Below are 16,079 nucleotides of genomic sequence, written 5' to 3'. Positions count from 1 at the left end.
TATATTTAGAAGGTACAAAACCAAAATATTGAAACCTGAGAGGACTTTTCGGTAATTTCGAGAAAGTCCCTTCGATTTCCTCGCCACTACTCTCTACTCTGCAGTATCCACCTGTCACCATCTTCGCCCCAGAGCGACAAAATCCAACCAACGCAACGACGCCGTCGGAGGAATCGATCGCATCGCATATCAAAATCGACGAATCTAGGGTTTGATTGATGGACGCGGCGGCCGGTGGCGGGGGAACCAATGGCAACCTCGACGAGCAAATCGCGCAGCTCGTGCAGTGCAAGCCCTTATCCGAGCCTGAGGTATTTAATTTCCGCGATTCTTCATGAATTCGTCGGTTTCGCGTTTCAAGGTGGTTTTTTTTATTGCTTTTGTTATGGAATTCGAATTAATTGATCACCTGTTTCCGACGTTGGATCCAATTGGGGGGATTTAAGGTGTGGAATGGGATATTTGAGCTGATTCTTTTGTTTAGCCGAATCTTTTGTTGGAAATTACGGTTGTATTGTTTGAGGCTCACCGCATTCGATTCAAAATTGAATGTATTTTAAGAAAGTTGAGGTATTCCAGGATGTGTTTTGGGGATTTGATTGTGTTGCTTCGTTGCATTCCTTTTTTTTTGTTTTGGAATGATAGAGCGTGTAATGGTTTTCTGATGTGTCTAAAGATTGAAAATGATACCTTTGTTTAGCAAGAATGATGGTGTAATGGTTTTTCTGGGTAAAGATAGAGAATCTTTGTTACTGGATATTGTTCATTGAGGAAACACACGCTTTCCTTGCTTTGGTTTTGTGGCATTACATAGAATTTTTTTGGTAATTATTGTATGGGTATACAAACACTTTAACGCATGGCACCCGGCTTGTTTTGTTAGTCATGTTCTTTTTTGTGTCTAAGTGTGGTGTGGTAGTGATTAACTTATTCGTTAGATTTTTTATGGGAAAACACTGATGCTCTTCACAATCTTTTTACTCCTACATTTCTTTTTATTTTGAGATTGATCTACTTTTTTAGCTGTGATATCTATTGCTATTCACATATTGGATAAATGAGGTTCTTTAACTATGCTTGTATAGGTTCTTTCATGTTAAATGAGGTCTTTAACTATGGTCTCCACTGATTTTTCTAGGTAAGGGTGTTATGTGGCAAGGCCAAGGAGATCCTGACGCAAGAGAGCAATGTGCAGGTTCTCTTTCCTCCTTATAATCAGCTGTTACTGCACACACAAATATGTTTGTTGGTTGAAATGATTTTTAATTCTTGTTCTTTTTGTGTAATTAGGCAGTTATAGTCATCTTGTATCCCATATTTCCACTTACGATTGCTGTGAAAAGTAACCTTTTATCTCTTACAGCCCGTTAAAAGCCCAGTTACTATATGTGGTGATATCCATGGTCAGTTCCATGATCTTGCTGAGCTTTTCCGGATTGGTGGGAAGGTATATACTCGAATCCCTTGCTGCGCTATCCTATTTTGTCTCTCAGATTTTACTTCGGAAGATTCATATGTTTTCACATTTTTGGCAGTGTCCGGATACAAATTATTTGTTTATGGGAGATTATGTTGATCGAGGATACTACTCTGTGGAGACGGTGTCGGTTAGTTGAATCCTTTTATATTTTCTATGTGAAATGCTAATCAATCATATTATTTCCATTACTTTTCCAAATTAAACAATACTTTCTTGTGTTGCCTTCTGAGTATGATCTGCCTCTAATGTGAGGAGAGACTTTGTTCCAAACTATATCCACCAACATATTTATCCAAAGAGCCTGGAACTAATCACCTTAGTTTGTACATTGCTTGAAGTTCCTGATTTATTTAATGCCAGGAAATTAGGATGGATGAGCCTAATCTTCATTTGACATGTACATAAATTTGTTTCAGCTCTTGGTGGCTTTGAAAGTGCGTTATCCTCAAAGGATCACTATTCTACGCGGAAATCATGAAAGCCGTCAGGTAAATTTGTATCAATGCATTTCTGTCTTTATATATGTCTTGGTTGCTAAACTGCACACAGGACATGAATTTGTTGATGGAATGACTGTTTCTCGTAATCTGTATCTGATAGTAGTTTCTTGAGCTCAATCAGGAGTTCCTAAATAATCCTCCATGTCTTAGTGCTAAAATGAATTATTTGTTTTTTTGCAGATTACTCAGGTTTATGGGTTTTATGACGAATGCCTGCGAAAGTAAGTTCAGTGAGTTCCTTTTGATGAAAATATCTTATAAAGCCATTAAAAAAATAACAATCAAAGTGACATTATCGTGCACTATCATCCATATTCATCATAAGGGCATCAGCATCAATGGACTCCCTTGCCTCATAGTCTCAAGTTCAGGCTTCATGGCATCCGTGTTCGGGAAGGAGAGCTGGCAATGCTTATGTGATTCGACGTATGCTTCTGTATTAATTTTGTTCTGTTGTGCAGATATGGAAGCGCCAATGTGTGGAAGATCTTCACAGATCTTTTTGACTTCCTTCCTCTTACTGCACTGGTTAGTATATTTGCTGAAGACATACCACCATGCTTAAAGTCTTAATATCCTCCCGTTCCATGTCCTCATGAATTGACAGAAATATTTGATTTTGTTCTTACTTTTAGGTTGAGTCAGAAATCTTTTGTCTCCATGGTGGATTGTCGCCGTCCATAGAAACTCTTGATAATGTCCGTAGTTTCGACCGTGTTCAAGAAGTTCCTCATGAAGGGCCTATGTGTGACCTTTTGTGGTCTGATCCTGATGATCGATGTGGCTGGGGTATCTCTCCAAGGGGTGCTGGATATACATTTGGCCAAGTATTTACCCATTGCTTCTTGCTCATCCTCCAAAGTTTGTTCACGTAATGATTTAAGTGATATACTTTCTTCATGCTTATTTAATAGGACATATCGGAGCAATTCAACCATACAAACAAATTGAAGCTTATTGCTAGAGCTCACCAGCTGGTTATGGAGGGATTTAACTGGGCTCATGTAATTACAATAACTTCTTAACTGTTGTCTTAGTTATGATCCGATTGATAGCTGTGGTTACTTGTTTGCAGGACCAAAAGGTTGTTACTATCTTCAGTGCACCTAATTATTGTTACCGCTGTGGAAACATGGCATCTATTCTTGAAGTTGATGACTGCAAGGGTCATACTTTTATACAGGTATCTCTCTCTCTCTCTCATGTTGTGTGTCTGGTATTTGTGAACTCGAGACTTTAGCTTCGTATTGTGCAATTGCAGTTTGAGCCAGCTCCCAGACGTGGTGAGCCAGATGTAACTCGAAGAACACCAGATTACTTTCTCTGAAGTAGCTGGAGGGGTTGCCGAGTTGTGCAAGGCAGATACCTGCTAACTGTTTTGTGCGTCGATAGCTGCCTATAATTTTTACTGCAAGTATCAATCAATTGGGTGGTAGAAAGCATAAAAACGAAGTCTGGTTCTGCTTTCTTCGGTTCAGCTGTTACAACAGAGACATACTGCAAAAGAGGCAGTGGAGCTGCTGGCTGTGCTGTCCATTAACATACGCTACTGATGCAAAGATGTGGAAATTTCTCCCACTTTCCCATTTTTCGATTTTTAGTTTACCATATTTTATACGAAGACTACATTAAATTTTTGTCTCTCCATAACCTTTTGACATTACAAAAGGTTGTAGAGGAGAGAGTTTTATTACTTCCTAAACATTTCTAGTGGATGCTGTTTTATTCTTTTGTTCCTGCAATTAATGAATGTTCATTTGATCCATATGTTCTGCTTTAACAAGTTGAGCTTTGTGTTGCTGCTTTCGACTAAATCCATGCTCGTTTTCTGCTGGAATCACTTGGGATGAAAAGTTTGATACCTTAACATGTGTAGGTATGCTGAAATTATATTTAGGAACTTTTGTGTTTCTGGAATATGATGAAGATCATTGCAAGTGCGTAGAATATGGTGATATATATGAGATCATCTGTATTCGTTTATATCATATATCAGATTCCAGTATATGTATATATGAACAACAGCAAATCTACAGAAGGAATTGTTTGTGACTCTCTCTCTTTCTCTCTCTCACTCACTCTTTTCTCTTATGAGAGAACTATACTTGGTTTTGTTTGCAGGGATCTACCGAATGCTACAGGCAAGGTGAGCAGTTTCTTGGCTCTGCCCACGTATGCTCGTTTTGTCAGGTTATCATAGCCATTGCTCTCGATCGAGTCCAAGATCATACGATACAACATCAACGCGGACCAAACCTGCCAAAAAGATGAGGTACATTAGTTTATAAAAAAATGTGTTGTATTTTACTAATTAAGAAACTTGGTAGAGGATTCAGACTCATACCGGCCAACGGCTAGCCTCGTGTAGCTGTGTAGCTCCCTCCTCCGCCAGGTCGAAGTAGAATCTTGCTCTCGTGATCTGCTCTTTCATGAACTCCCTCCAACCATCTGTCACCTTTCTTGAGAAAACATCCTTGTCTGATATTCCAAACTCAGCCATTTCATCTTGTGGAAGATAAACCCTCCCTCTTGATGCACTGAGATAGAAAGAGAAAGAGAGAGAGAGAGAGAATCAGACAACGTAGGATGTGTCTTAAAACCCTAAATACAACATAGGATCAGTCAGACAAACATGATCATCTCATAGATTGAAGACTCACTCTTCTCCAACATCTCTAAGAATGTTAGTAAGCTGATTCCCAATCCCTAAACACAAAGCTGCATTATAAATCCTATGATCCGACAGCAACGACTCGGGTGCAATTCCCATGACAGGAACACTCATCAGGCCAACGGTCCCGGCCACGCAGTAGCAATACATGTAAAGCTCTTCGAAGTTTGCATACCGGTCTTTCCTCGTATCCATTCTCATCCCTTCGATCATGTCCTTGAAAGGCTGCAGTTCGAATAAATTCCATTTGAGTCATGATTTTTTTTTCAAAATTAGGTCAATCTCATAATACCATAACACGAAATCTCAAATTTTCTCAATTGTCTCGTACAAAACAAAGTCTTTTTGTGAGGCTCAAAATGACATAGTCCCATAAAATAAAAGTACCTTAATGTCTAATGGGAATTTGTAGAGAGTATCGGTTAGGGCAGCATCAAGCATGTCGTAGGGACGACCGTTGAAGATGTCATCTAATCTCTCTTCCCATCTATCAAGTGTTGAGCTTAGATGTGCAGAGTTTGGCCCATCAACCAGCTCATCAGTCCTCCTACACCACACTGCATGTATCATAAAATGAAACCACCATGAAATACAAGATGACACCATGAGTGTTTTTAGCTAACAAGGGGATGTTATACAAATCTTGAAAACAAGGCGTGTTATGCCATTTTCTAGAATTATTAGTTTCTAGGTTTTCTAAGTATTCTTTTTCTTACACATTTATGATATTTATTAGTATTATTTTCTTCTAAAGCAAAGCTTTGTGTAGTTCATAAATGAGTACCTTATTATTAATATGATTATTATTATTTTTTTCTAAATTTATTGTTTAGTTTAAGAAAGTTTTACTTACTTTAATAACTATGTTAGATAATTAACTGAATTTAACTAATTAATAAATTCTAAAACCTAATAGTTTTCCATGATATTTCAAAACACATGATAACTAGTTTACCAAAAACCATAAAAACATATTCTTAGCAATCATATTCTCAAACAACATTACTACCCTCACAAATATATCAACATATTTTTGCATTAAGAAAGTAAAAATACACTTTACTCACCATAAATAGCCCATATTGCCTTCTTTCTTTCCTCAGTCATCAACTGTGTTCCTGCATCATCCCATATTTCATTTATCACAAATTAATTTCATCACAAATTAACACATAAATCCTCTACAAATTATAAAAAAAAAAAAAAAAAAGATAACGAGAAAGAGATTGAACCTAGATAAAATGTCTTGGCATATTCAGCACACAAATCTCTACATCTCTCATAGGCTTCTTCAAGGAACACCGGGTGGAAACTAGGGTTTTGACAGAGATCGAACGCTGTCGTCTCAGCCTTCCTCGTCTGCCTCTCGACAATCTCATGCACGAAAAGATCGGTGGAAGCAGTTCCATGGACTGATAAGAGTTCTGTCTGAGAAATACTATGTTTTTTTCTTGTTTTGGGAATAGCTATGGCTGCTCTTGCACTGCTGTTTTTTGTGTTGTTTCCTGAAATAGATATGCAGTTGCATTTTTTGATGGAAGGGAGTATTGTTTGGTAAGAAAATGCTGCATTCATTTTTGCCTAAATCTCAGAGAATTTTTCCTCTCTATCTATGCAAGCTGGATGAGATCAAGATTATATTATATATAGCTCACATTTTCCATATTTTAATGCCACCATGAAAACCCTACTAGTTGTGATGTTATATTTTGTCTTACATGCTTATTTAATCATAATATATTAGTATTAGAGATTGGTTAATAGATATTGTAATTTTTAATGGACGAATAAACTAATTGCATTATATAACATTTTAAAATTAGCACAATATATTTACCCTAAAAACCTTTTTTAATATTTTTCTCATTAACATTTTTTGCGGCCATTTTTCTTCATTTCTTTCTCTAATTTCAGTCTCTCCTAATCCTCTTATCTCTAATAATTGATCTTCATTTGTGTCAGCTTATCAAGGTTAAAAATGAATTCGAACAATTTCATCAATATTAACAATTGCAAATAAGAAAATAAATAGTGTGGTAGGAGTTTAAGCCTCTTCACCCTCTAAGGATCTGCATAATTTATTTTTAAAAAAGTGTCAAATGTTTTCGTTTTGAAATTAAAAAAAAAAGCATAATGTAATTAATTTTGCAAAATACTTTATATGTTTAGTGCATATATATGTTACATTAAGTGCAATCTACCATTTTAATAAGATTTTCATTTGAACATTTTTGTAATGTTATAGAAAAGTTCAAAATTAATTTAACATAGTAGTAGATGATTCTTAGTTCATTATCACAAAGATGCTAATTTGTCCGAGACATAAAAGTCACAATGAGTCTAAACAAATTATTTTTTGGATATTGTCTTGTTGTGGGATGAATGAAGGTATCTTGGCCGACTTCGATACCTTCTATTAATTTGTAAATATGTAAGTTTATATTTAATTGTGTTCGTGATCGAGGAGCTAACATGCCACGTGGAACTCAAACGAAGCAACAACATAGGGCGATTTAATTTGTACAAATCGCAAATGTTAAGTTAATGAAAATCATTAGTTGATTTTTACAAGAATACGATGTATTTGGTATTATGTAGTATTTATCTTCTCATTGTCATGAATTATACGACAGTTTAATTTTCTTCCATTGTTGACGACGATGCTTAGATTCCCTAACTATGCTGATAGATAAGATACAAGAAGTCCCTTTACTTGATTTATATAGCACTATATAATTATAAATAGTTGAGCTGCACTTGTGTGCGGGCTCGTGCACCGTACGTCCTCATCAATCAGTTTGATTTATTTTACTTCCTTCGTCTCTGAAATTTTGTCTTATTTTTCTATTTTCGTCAATCTTGCAAAATTTGTCGCATTTCACTTTTTACCATTTTTTGTAGTGGACCTCATATTTCACTAACTCATTTCTACTCATATTTAATTACTCCATAAAACTAATACTCCCTCCGTGCACCATTAGGAGTCCAGATCACTTTTGCGCACTCGTTTTGTAAAAATGATAATAAATAGTTAAAGTGGAGAAATGATAAAGTAAGAGAGAGAATAATGATAATAAGACTCTTGTCAACATTATTCTATATCTTATTTAACCATTTCCCCACTTTAATTATTTATTGCTATCATTTTTACAAAACGAGTGCGCAAAAATGACCAGGACTTCTAATGGCGGACTGAAGGAGTATATAAAAGTAGGACTCTCATTCCACTAACTTTTTCAACTCAGTTTTCACTACATTTTTTAAAATCCGTGCCGGATCAAAGTGGGACAATATTTGAGAGACGGGGAGAGTATTTTTTTTAAAAGAATTACTCCCTTTATCACACAATAAATGTCACATTTCACTTTTTTACTATAAATGGTAAATAGATTTTACATTCTACTCACTCACTTTACTCACATTCTATTATAGAAGCAATATAAAAAAGTAGACCTTGTATTCATATAACTTTCTAATCTACTCATATTATTTACATTTCTTAAAATAGAAATGTGATCAAATGAAAACTCTAAATATGGTATAAACTCAAAACTATGATCTGAACTACTGAAAAATGTATATCACAAAAAAGCATCAATAGGAAAATGTCAACAGAATTTCAACGGTAGTCAATGATTGATATTGTGTTGATACACATTAAAATCTTGAAATTTTACACTGTGTTGATATTGTATTGAAATTGTGTTAAAGTTGTGTTGAAGAGTTTTGAGTTTGTACAATATATAAGTTTGCATTTTATCACTACCCTCTTAAAATATGTGTGCTCACATTAAATGTGTCGTCGTCTATTGTGCGACGGATATAGTACTTTTATAAATTAAACAATAACTTTTTATTAAAAAACAACAATTTTGCAATAATCAACTTTTAATAACAAGAAGTATGTCAAATTCGATTTATTAATCGTACAAGAGTTTTTACTTACCAGAATGTCCTTTATTTGATTTATTCATCTCAGATAAATAGTTGAACATAATGAATCTGGTCTTGTCTTGACAATCAATATAATGAAACTCGATTGATAAGACACTCTCAATCCAGTTATTAAATTGGGGAGTTGGCATGATCTAGTCAACATGATTTTGTGAATTACTCGTAAAATTTTCAAGAAAAAAGGTCCAATTTGAATGTCTTCACATCTTTAAAAACGTTTAACATGTTTTCAAACAACATTTTGAAAAACTAATTAAACCATTATTATAAAGTGGAGTATTTAACTTAATTAGCAAAGTGGCGTGCTTGCCATTAAATCCCTTGATCAGATGATATGATTCCAAATTTCCAGTCAACCACATTCGGACGTTTTGTGCACGTTAGAGAAGATATTGAATAAAAGACATATTAATATGAGGTTTTTGTTACATAGAAAGTTATGATTCTTTTGTATTGAAAATAATTGGATTTGCTTCCATCCATTCCAACTAAGTTAAGTGGTATTCTTTACGTGATATCCTAATTTAATAGAGTCATTTCCTTTTTTGATAAAAAATAAAACATTCAATCACATATTTTATTACATTATCTACTTTATACTATTTTTATCTTTCCTATATTATTCATCTCTCTTACTTTTCAATATAATATGTTAATCTCTGTATTCAAAAAATTTGACTTTAACTTGATTGGGCTAGATAGTGGAATTGTGAATCTACAACTCTTACCCGAGTTTATGGCATTAGCTAAAGATAATCAGCCGATTGAGAACAAAAATATCAAACTTCAAAAATATGTAAACCTTTGTCTTCCTTTTCTAATCTAAGGATACTACCCGTTCTACTCGAAAACCTTCTTCCTTACTAAGTGATTCATATACTTTTTTGGGATATCATAAGATAAATGACTCATTTCTATTTTTGGCATTCTCTCCTCTTATTTTATTTTCTACACTTAACTAATAATATCACACTTTCTTGAATCTCATGCCGGAAAAAAATATCTTCATTACTTAGTGAGGGGTGGAATATTAGAAATTGAGTCACTCACCCCTTAAAAGGCCTTTTAAGGAGTGGGTGACTCATTTCTAATATGGTATTAGAGCGGGCCAAGTTGATGATGAAGTTTATTTCTTTATCTCTTCTCTTGCCTACCCACGTGATGAAAGTCCGATGTGTCATTCTGGCCCACACGTGAGGAGGACGTGTTAAAATTCTAATATCTTGTCCCACATCAGCTTGGTGATGATCCTATCTCTTCTATATAAGCATGGATAACCCTAAGGGGTTAGTGGCCCATTTCTAATATGGAGGGAGTGGTATTTATTTTCATCTACCATCCTCATTTTGTGTAAGTCATACTCCTTCCGTCCGTGAAATGTTGTCAACATTTGACTCGTCACGAGTTTTTATAATATGAAGAAAAGTGAGTGGATAAAGTTAGTGTAACGTGGGTTCCACATTTATATTATTATTTTCACAATAGAATGTGAACGTAATGAGTTAGTGGAAAGTGAACTCCATTTACTAAAAATGGAAATAAAACAAAGTGGACAACATTTTGCAGACAGGCCGAGATGGCAAAAGTGGACAACATTTCACGGAAGAATGGAGTATAATAACAAAGGAGAAAGGGGTCAAAGAAGGCTTGATAGAATCAATCATGAGTTTGAACTATGGTTTTCGTCATGGTGCTCATCCTAAGATCGATGGTGATGTTAATATACTTGTGATTTATGAATGATATGTTTCAAATTCCGAATATGGTTGCTTTCCACGCATTTGCGGTTGAAAAGATGAAAGGGGTACTTAAAAGTCAACTCATTGCATCATGTTAAAAACATAATATAATATTGAAACTAAATAAGTGCGTAATACAAATGCATAATCTTTGACATACTTTTAAAAAAATTAAAAATAGTAAAAAATAAAGAAAAAGAGATGAAATTTTTTATTTCTGTAGATTAGATCTCGCACAAATACTTTCAATACTCTTTTTTATTCTACTTATCCCTATATTTTTTAGATTTGAATATCTCAATGGTCTATCCACTACTTTATATATTTTATTATACGTAATAAAGTGAAAAAAAGGTAAAGTTACGAGGTAGATGGAGATGAAGAGAATACGAGCAAATCAATATCTTTTGTCACGGAGGTTGAACAAAATGGTCTTTTAATCACTAAAATCCAAGATAATTCCTGCCTATAAGTATATCCAATCACACTCAAATCATAATTAAAATGTTAGTTACACCCAAGTGAGAGATCATACACATACACAAGCTTTGTATAAATAGTTTCCTATGATATTAGTATGCCCCAAAAATTGCTTATCATATGTACTAACAATAGAAAATAGGAGTATCAAATTTATTTCAGTAACGGGCCTCACTTAATTCAACTTCGACTGAGCCTTACTAATTCACATTCGGCTATAAGGCCCGATTAGTTTTAATTTTGGTGTACAAGATTATCCAAAAAACATTAATTGAGTTTTAGAGCATGATTAAATTAATTAATTACTCAATCTTTAGGTGTGATAATAGTGGAATATCTGGTACCTATATTATTATTATTATACTAATATATTTTTTAAATTAATTTAATAACGCCATATACTAGTCATTGATAAATAGACTAGTACTACTACAAAAACATTAATTCACGAAGAATTTTTTTTTTTTAATATGATTTTCAAATCTTATTCTAACAGGATTTTTCCAATTTAAAATATTTCATTTTTTTAAAGAGCATATGGAGTAGACATGCCCACGGTTCGTAACTGCCGGTTTCGGTTTTGGGAAATGTGGAATCAGAACCGAACCGTGAGGCTATTTCACGGTTCCGATTTAGAACCGCCGGTTTCCGGCGTTTTTTCGCAGTTCCGGCTCGGTTTCACGGTTTTCCGACCATTTTTCACGGTTCAGGCACGATTTCGGTTCGTAAAATTTGAAAACGGAACCGGTCCACGGTTCAAAATATGGCGGTTCCGATTCAAGAAAAAAGTCACGATTCCGGTTCGAAACCAGAACGGGTGGTTACGGTTCCGCAATTAACCGCCGGAACCGAAAACCTCGGGCATCTCTAATATGGAGTACTACTACCTTTTTCTCACCTAACTAGTGCTTTAAAATGAGGTGATAAAACGCGCCACGTCACCTTCTCCCCATTTCCTCAAACTATAAATTCCCGCCACCCCCTCCGCCGCCGCCAACCAACCAAAAATGCAGCTCCTCCGCCACGAAACCGCCGTGATCCGCCCCATCAAACCCCCGTTCGATCACGACCACACCCTCCCTCTCTCCCACCTCGACACCGACCGCAACCTCCTCGTCACTCTCCGCTACCTCCGCATCTACCCCGGCAGCCGCCACAACCAATCCGATCCCTTCCACGTCATCACCGCCGCCCTCTCCGCCGCCCTCCTCCCCTACTACCCCCTCGCCGGCACCCTCCGCCGCCGCCCCTCCGACCACCGCCTCGAGCTCCACTGCCGCGCCGGCGACGGATTGCCGGTCATCCTCGCCGTCGCCGGCGGTACCTTGGCCGCCGGCGCCGGCGACGGCGGCGACGATCCCTCATTCATGGACCAGCTGGCGCCCGACCCGGATCCGGGATCCGACCCGATCCGGCCCATGGTTCTTCAGATCACCAGATTCAGCTGCGGCGGGTTCGTGCTCGGGGCAAGTGTTCACCACGCTATCTGCGATGGGTTCGGCGCCACCCTGTTTTTCAGCGCAGTGGCGGAGGCCGCACGCGGGGTGGGTGGGGCCGGGGTGGTGGATCCGGTTTGGGATCGGTCCGTGTTGCTCGGGCCCCGGAGCCCGCCCCGTGTCGAGTACCCGATTCGGGAGTTGTTGAGCTTGGATAGGGGTTTTTCGCCGTATGCGGGTTCGGGTAAACGGGTCGTGAAGGAGTATTTGAATGTGGAGGGGGCGTGGTTGGGTCGGGTCAAGGAGATGTGGTACAAGCAATCCGGGTTGAAATTTACCACTTTTGAAGCGTTGGGTGCTCTTATTTGGAGTTCAAGGTATGGATCATTTTGGATTGTGCATTTTATATTTTAGGCTTTAGCATCTCGAATTTAATCGATTGTTACTAAAACTAATTTATAAAATCTCTTGATTCAGAATAATAAAGGTAAATTACCGAAAAAAATTATGAATTTTTGTCAAATTATGTTCCCCGAAAAATCTATGAAGTTTTAACTTTGTTTGCAATTATCGCACGACGAAACATTGCAGGATCAAAGCCGATAAACTCCCTCCAAATGAAAAAGTGACCTTTGCATATTCGATCAGCATCAGAAACATAGTGAATCCACCTCTCCCGGCCGGCTATTGGGGCAACAGCTGCGTCCCGATGTTCGTGCACCTCACGGCAGGGGAGGTGGCGGGGCAGCCCGTGTGGAAGACCGCGGCAGCCATCAAGGGGAGCAAGCAGCATGCCACGGCCGAGTATGTGGCGTCCTACGTGGACTTCCAGGAGCTGCATTATGATGAAGGGATTAACGGCGGGAGGAGGGTGAGTGGGTTCACCGATTGGCGCCACTTGGGCCATTCCGCGGTCGACTTCGGGTGGGGCGGGCCGACAGCAGTGGTGCCACTGTCGTCGCGCCTCCTCGGGAGCGTGGAGCCGTGCTTTTTCCTTCCCGGGAAGGAGGGGATGGTGAAGGTGTTGGTGCATTTGGAGGAGGGTGTGGTGTTGGGTTTTAGGGGAGAAATGGACAAGTTGAGGAACATGGAAAATGGATTATTGTCTCCAATTTGATTGTATTTATCTTAGATAATGTAAGGGAATATTGTGTGCGATGGATGGATTGTTTGTTGACGAAAAATTTGAAGTAAATTATTGATCTATTCAAATTTAGGAAAGAAAGGTATCAAAATGTGTTTTTAGAAATTTTTTCGTTCTTTGGATATTGAAATACCAAAAGTTCTAGTGACCGAAATTATATACTCACTTTGTCCACGATTAAGAGTCACATTTCTAAATGGCGCAGGTTTTAAGAAAGATTAAGAAAAATAGTGGAAGAAAGTTAGCGGAATACACTCCGGATCACTTACAACTTTTCCTACAACATCCCCTACTCCACCCCTCATAAACATAAAATATGATGGTGGGCCCATTACTTATGTTTGTGAGAGGTGGAGTAGGCGATGTTGTAGGAAAAGTTATAGGTGATCCGGACCGAGCAGAATAAGGCAGTTCGGATCACCTAATACTTTCCCTAATTCATCCTCTACTCCACCCCTCACAAACATAAAATATGATGGTGGATCGCTCACTTATGTTTGTGAGGGGTGGAGTTAGGGGATGGAGTAGAGAAAATATTAGGTGATCCAAGTTGGGAATAAGGGTCCCACTTGTATATATTAGTTTTAAATGAAATGTGAGTGGAATGAGTTAGTGGAATGTGGGGTCTCTTTACCGTTTATGGTAATTATGAACCGGGACTCTTATTCGTGGACGGACAAAAATGAAAAACGGAACTCTTATTCGTTGACGGAGGGAGTAATTAGTAGAGTCCCTACCGATAATTTTTTGTACAGAGATTTTACTAGTACAATTTAATGTATTGAGTACATTAACAAATAAAATTCCATTTAATAAAGAATTAGACAAAGAAATGCTAAATTATAAACGTTGATATTTTTACTAGAAAAACGTGTTACCTTATCAGCGACAATAATTCCTAATTTTATTCGATTTCTTTTAATAAGGCGGAAATAGAATCATCGTATTGTTTATGAAAAAATTGCAGAAAATGAATCTTTCTTCTTCAAAATTCCTGATTTCGCCAACCCTAACTAAATTCCCCGCGAAATATTCCATTTCCCCAAATCAGTCGACAATATTAGGGATTAATTTTAGGTGTTTGCAATTGATCATAAGCTCTAAGAAGTCCAGCTATCAAGGTATTTCCAACTCGCAGTTCCTTTTTTTTTTTTTTTGTTATTGGAGAAAATCTAATCCGATGCGCTACGATTTTGGTGTAGATTTTCAGGAATATGCAAAGCCTTCAAGGTTGTTACCAGTCAAGGAGGTGAATTCATCGCTCGAGAAGGAGTTTGAGTCTCTCTCATCTAGAAAATCCGAATCACTGTATAAATTGAGGTTACAAACTAGTAATGCTTACGGATCAGGTATCAGTGATGTGAATTCTGGTATTCTGTTGTGTGTAATTGATGAGAATGGATCCTCGATTTTGCAACGATTGCCTGCTACTTCTGCTGGAGCTGATGATTCACTGCGTTTTCAAAGAGGCTCTGTTGATGAATTTGTTTTTGAGGGACCTCGTCTTGGGAGAATTCATGCTGTTTGGATCAGTTTGGAATCAGGTAAGATCACATTTTGATTATCATGATAATAGATGTGTGACAATATGTTTGGATTCATTTTCCCCTTTTGATGAAAATGTTAGGTCAATGGAGGATAAGTGGGATGAATTTGATGGTAATTTCTCAATTGGGGGGAAGGAATCAAGAAATCAAGAGATATGGCTTTGATTTGGAGGATATCTTGCTTGGGGAGAAGGGGGAGGCTTCGATGATGGAGTTCAGGCCTAGCTCGGTAGCTGCATTATCCGGGGATGAATCCACCTTGTTCGATGAGGATCCCTCGCCTGCTACTTACCCTGCAACGAGCGAAGAGGGCATGAGAGAATACGAGTATCTCAAGCTGTCACTGCTGCTCTACGACGCTGTGCTCATCCTAGCAGGCTCTGCAGTTGCATCTGTTTCGATGGGGGAGGATGCTGCGGGTGCTTTCTTGATCGGGGGGCTGCTGGGGTTCGCTTATCTGCTGCTTGTGCAGAGATCAGTTGATGAACTTCCGTCGCCTGTTCTCATTCGTAGGGAGGGGGAGGATAGTGGTGGGGGGATTTTTGGGATGTTGAGAGGCTCTGTTTTGGTGCTAGTTTTGGTGTTTGCACTTGCTGTGGTGATGGTGAAGTATGCTGCTTCAGGGGAGTTTGGTGTTAGGTTGGCATCAAGGGATATTGTTTTTGGAATGATGGGGTTTCTCATGTGTAAAGTGGCTCTTGTGTTGGCGGCATTCAAGCCCGTGACTCGTGGTTTGAGCGAGAACGAGTAGGGTTTTCCACCGGTGAATTTGTGATCGAGTGGTTCTGAGTTCTACCCACCGAACCCATGGCTCGTGGTGTAATATAGGATGAGTAGCGTTAGTGGAACGGGTGAACTTGTGGTCGAGAGATTTCGAGTTCAGTCCCGCCTCCGAAAGGCAAATTAGGGAATATAGCATCTTAAAACCATAAAAATGATACATGTTGCATGACTTCTCCAACTCTATTATGTACAAAGTAAACATCTTGCAAGGTCATGTTTATTACCTAACTAAACAAATTCACTTAGTTACATTCAAGATTACTACTCCATTTCCTGAATATGATTAATGTTTATTAAACAAAAAATAATGGCTGCATTTGGTATCAACTATTCAAAATGACTACG

The 16,079-nt window shown here is 37.8% G+C and overlaps 4 protein-coding genes across 4 annotated transcripts; 3 read left to right on the top strand and 1 right to left on the bottom strand.

The window, feature by feature from the left end:
* The first annotated feature begins 42 nt into the window (after nucleotides 1-42).
* On the top strand, nucleotides 43-3,745 carry LOC125187083 (serine/threonine-protein phosphatase PP2A-2 catalytic subunit-like). Its single transcript, XM_089058486.1, has 11 exons — nucleotides 43-311; nucleotides 1,139-1,195; nucleotides 1,364-1,447; nucleotides 1,536-1,607; nucleotides 1,897-1,968; nucleotides 2,161-2,201; nucleotides 2,442-2,508; nucleotides 2,616-2,807; nucleotides 2,895-2,984; nucleotides 3,056-3,163; nucleotides 3,242-3,745. Exons 1-11 carry the CDS (start codon nucleotides 219-221, stop codon nucleotides 3,305-3,307), a joined length of 942 nt encoding a protein of 313 aa, XP_088914612.1. The 5' UTR covers nucleotides 43-218; the 3' UTR covers nucleotides 3,308-3,745.
* Nucleotides 3,746-3,937: 192 nt separating this feature from the next.
* On the bottom strand, nucleotides 3,938-6,245 carry LOC125187082 (phytoene synthase 2, chloroplastic-like). The gene is made up of 6 exons (XM_048083595.2): nucleotides 5,884-6,245; nucleotides 5,719-5,769; nucleotides 5,039-5,208; nucleotides 4,641-4,876; nucleotides 4,325-4,517; nucleotides 3,938-4,236 (listed from the first exon to the last, which is right to left on the bottom strand). Exons 1-6 carry the CDS (start codon nucleotides 6,224-6,226, stop codon nucleotides 4,069-4,071), a joined length of 1,161 nt encoding a protein of 386 aa, XP_047939552.1. The 5' UTR covers nucleotides 6,227-6,245; the 3' UTR covers nucleotides 3,938-4,068.
* Nucleotides 6,246-11,801: 5,556 nt separating this feature from the next.
* LOC125187859 (HXXXD-type acyl-transferase family protein) lies at nucleotides 11,802-13,485 on the top strand. The gene is made up of 2 exons (XM_048084505.2): nucleotides 11,802-12,637; nucleotides 12,852-13,485. Exons 1-2 carry the CDS (start codon nucleotides 11,832-11,834, stop codon nucleotides 13,375-13,377), a joined length of 1,332 nt encoding a protein of 443 aa, XP_047940462.1. The 5' UTR covers nucleotides 11,802-11,831; the 3' UTR covers nucleotides 13,378-13,485.
* An 863-nt stretch (nucleotides 13,486-14,348) lies between these two features.
* LOC125187337 (Lipase/lipooxygenase, PLAT/LH2 family protein) lies at nucleotides 14,349-15,990 on the top strand. The gene is made up of 3 exons (XM_048083904.2): nucleotides 14,349-14,525; nucleotides 14,607-14,948; nucleotides 15,032-15,990. Exons 1-3 carry the CDS (start codon nucleotides 14,357-14,359, stop codon nucleotides 15,700-15,702), a joined length of 1,182 nt encoding a protein of 393 aa, XP_047939861.1. The 5' UTR covers nucleotides 14,349-14,356; the 3' UTR covers nucleotides 15,703-15,990.
* Nucleotides 15,991-16,079: the final 89 nt, after the last annotated feature.

The sequence above is a fragment of the Salvia hispanica genome, chromosome 5, assembly GCF_029641045.1.
Source record: "Salvia hispanica isolate PSC_SH4W2 chromosome 5, Shi_PSC_v1, whole genome shotgun sequence".
In the NCBI taxonomy this organism is placed as follows: Eukaryota; Viridiplantae; Streptophyta; class Magnoliopsida; order Lamiales; family Lamiaceae; genus Salvia; species Salvia hispanica.
This window is presented reverse-complemented; position numbering and strand designations above follow the sequence as displayed.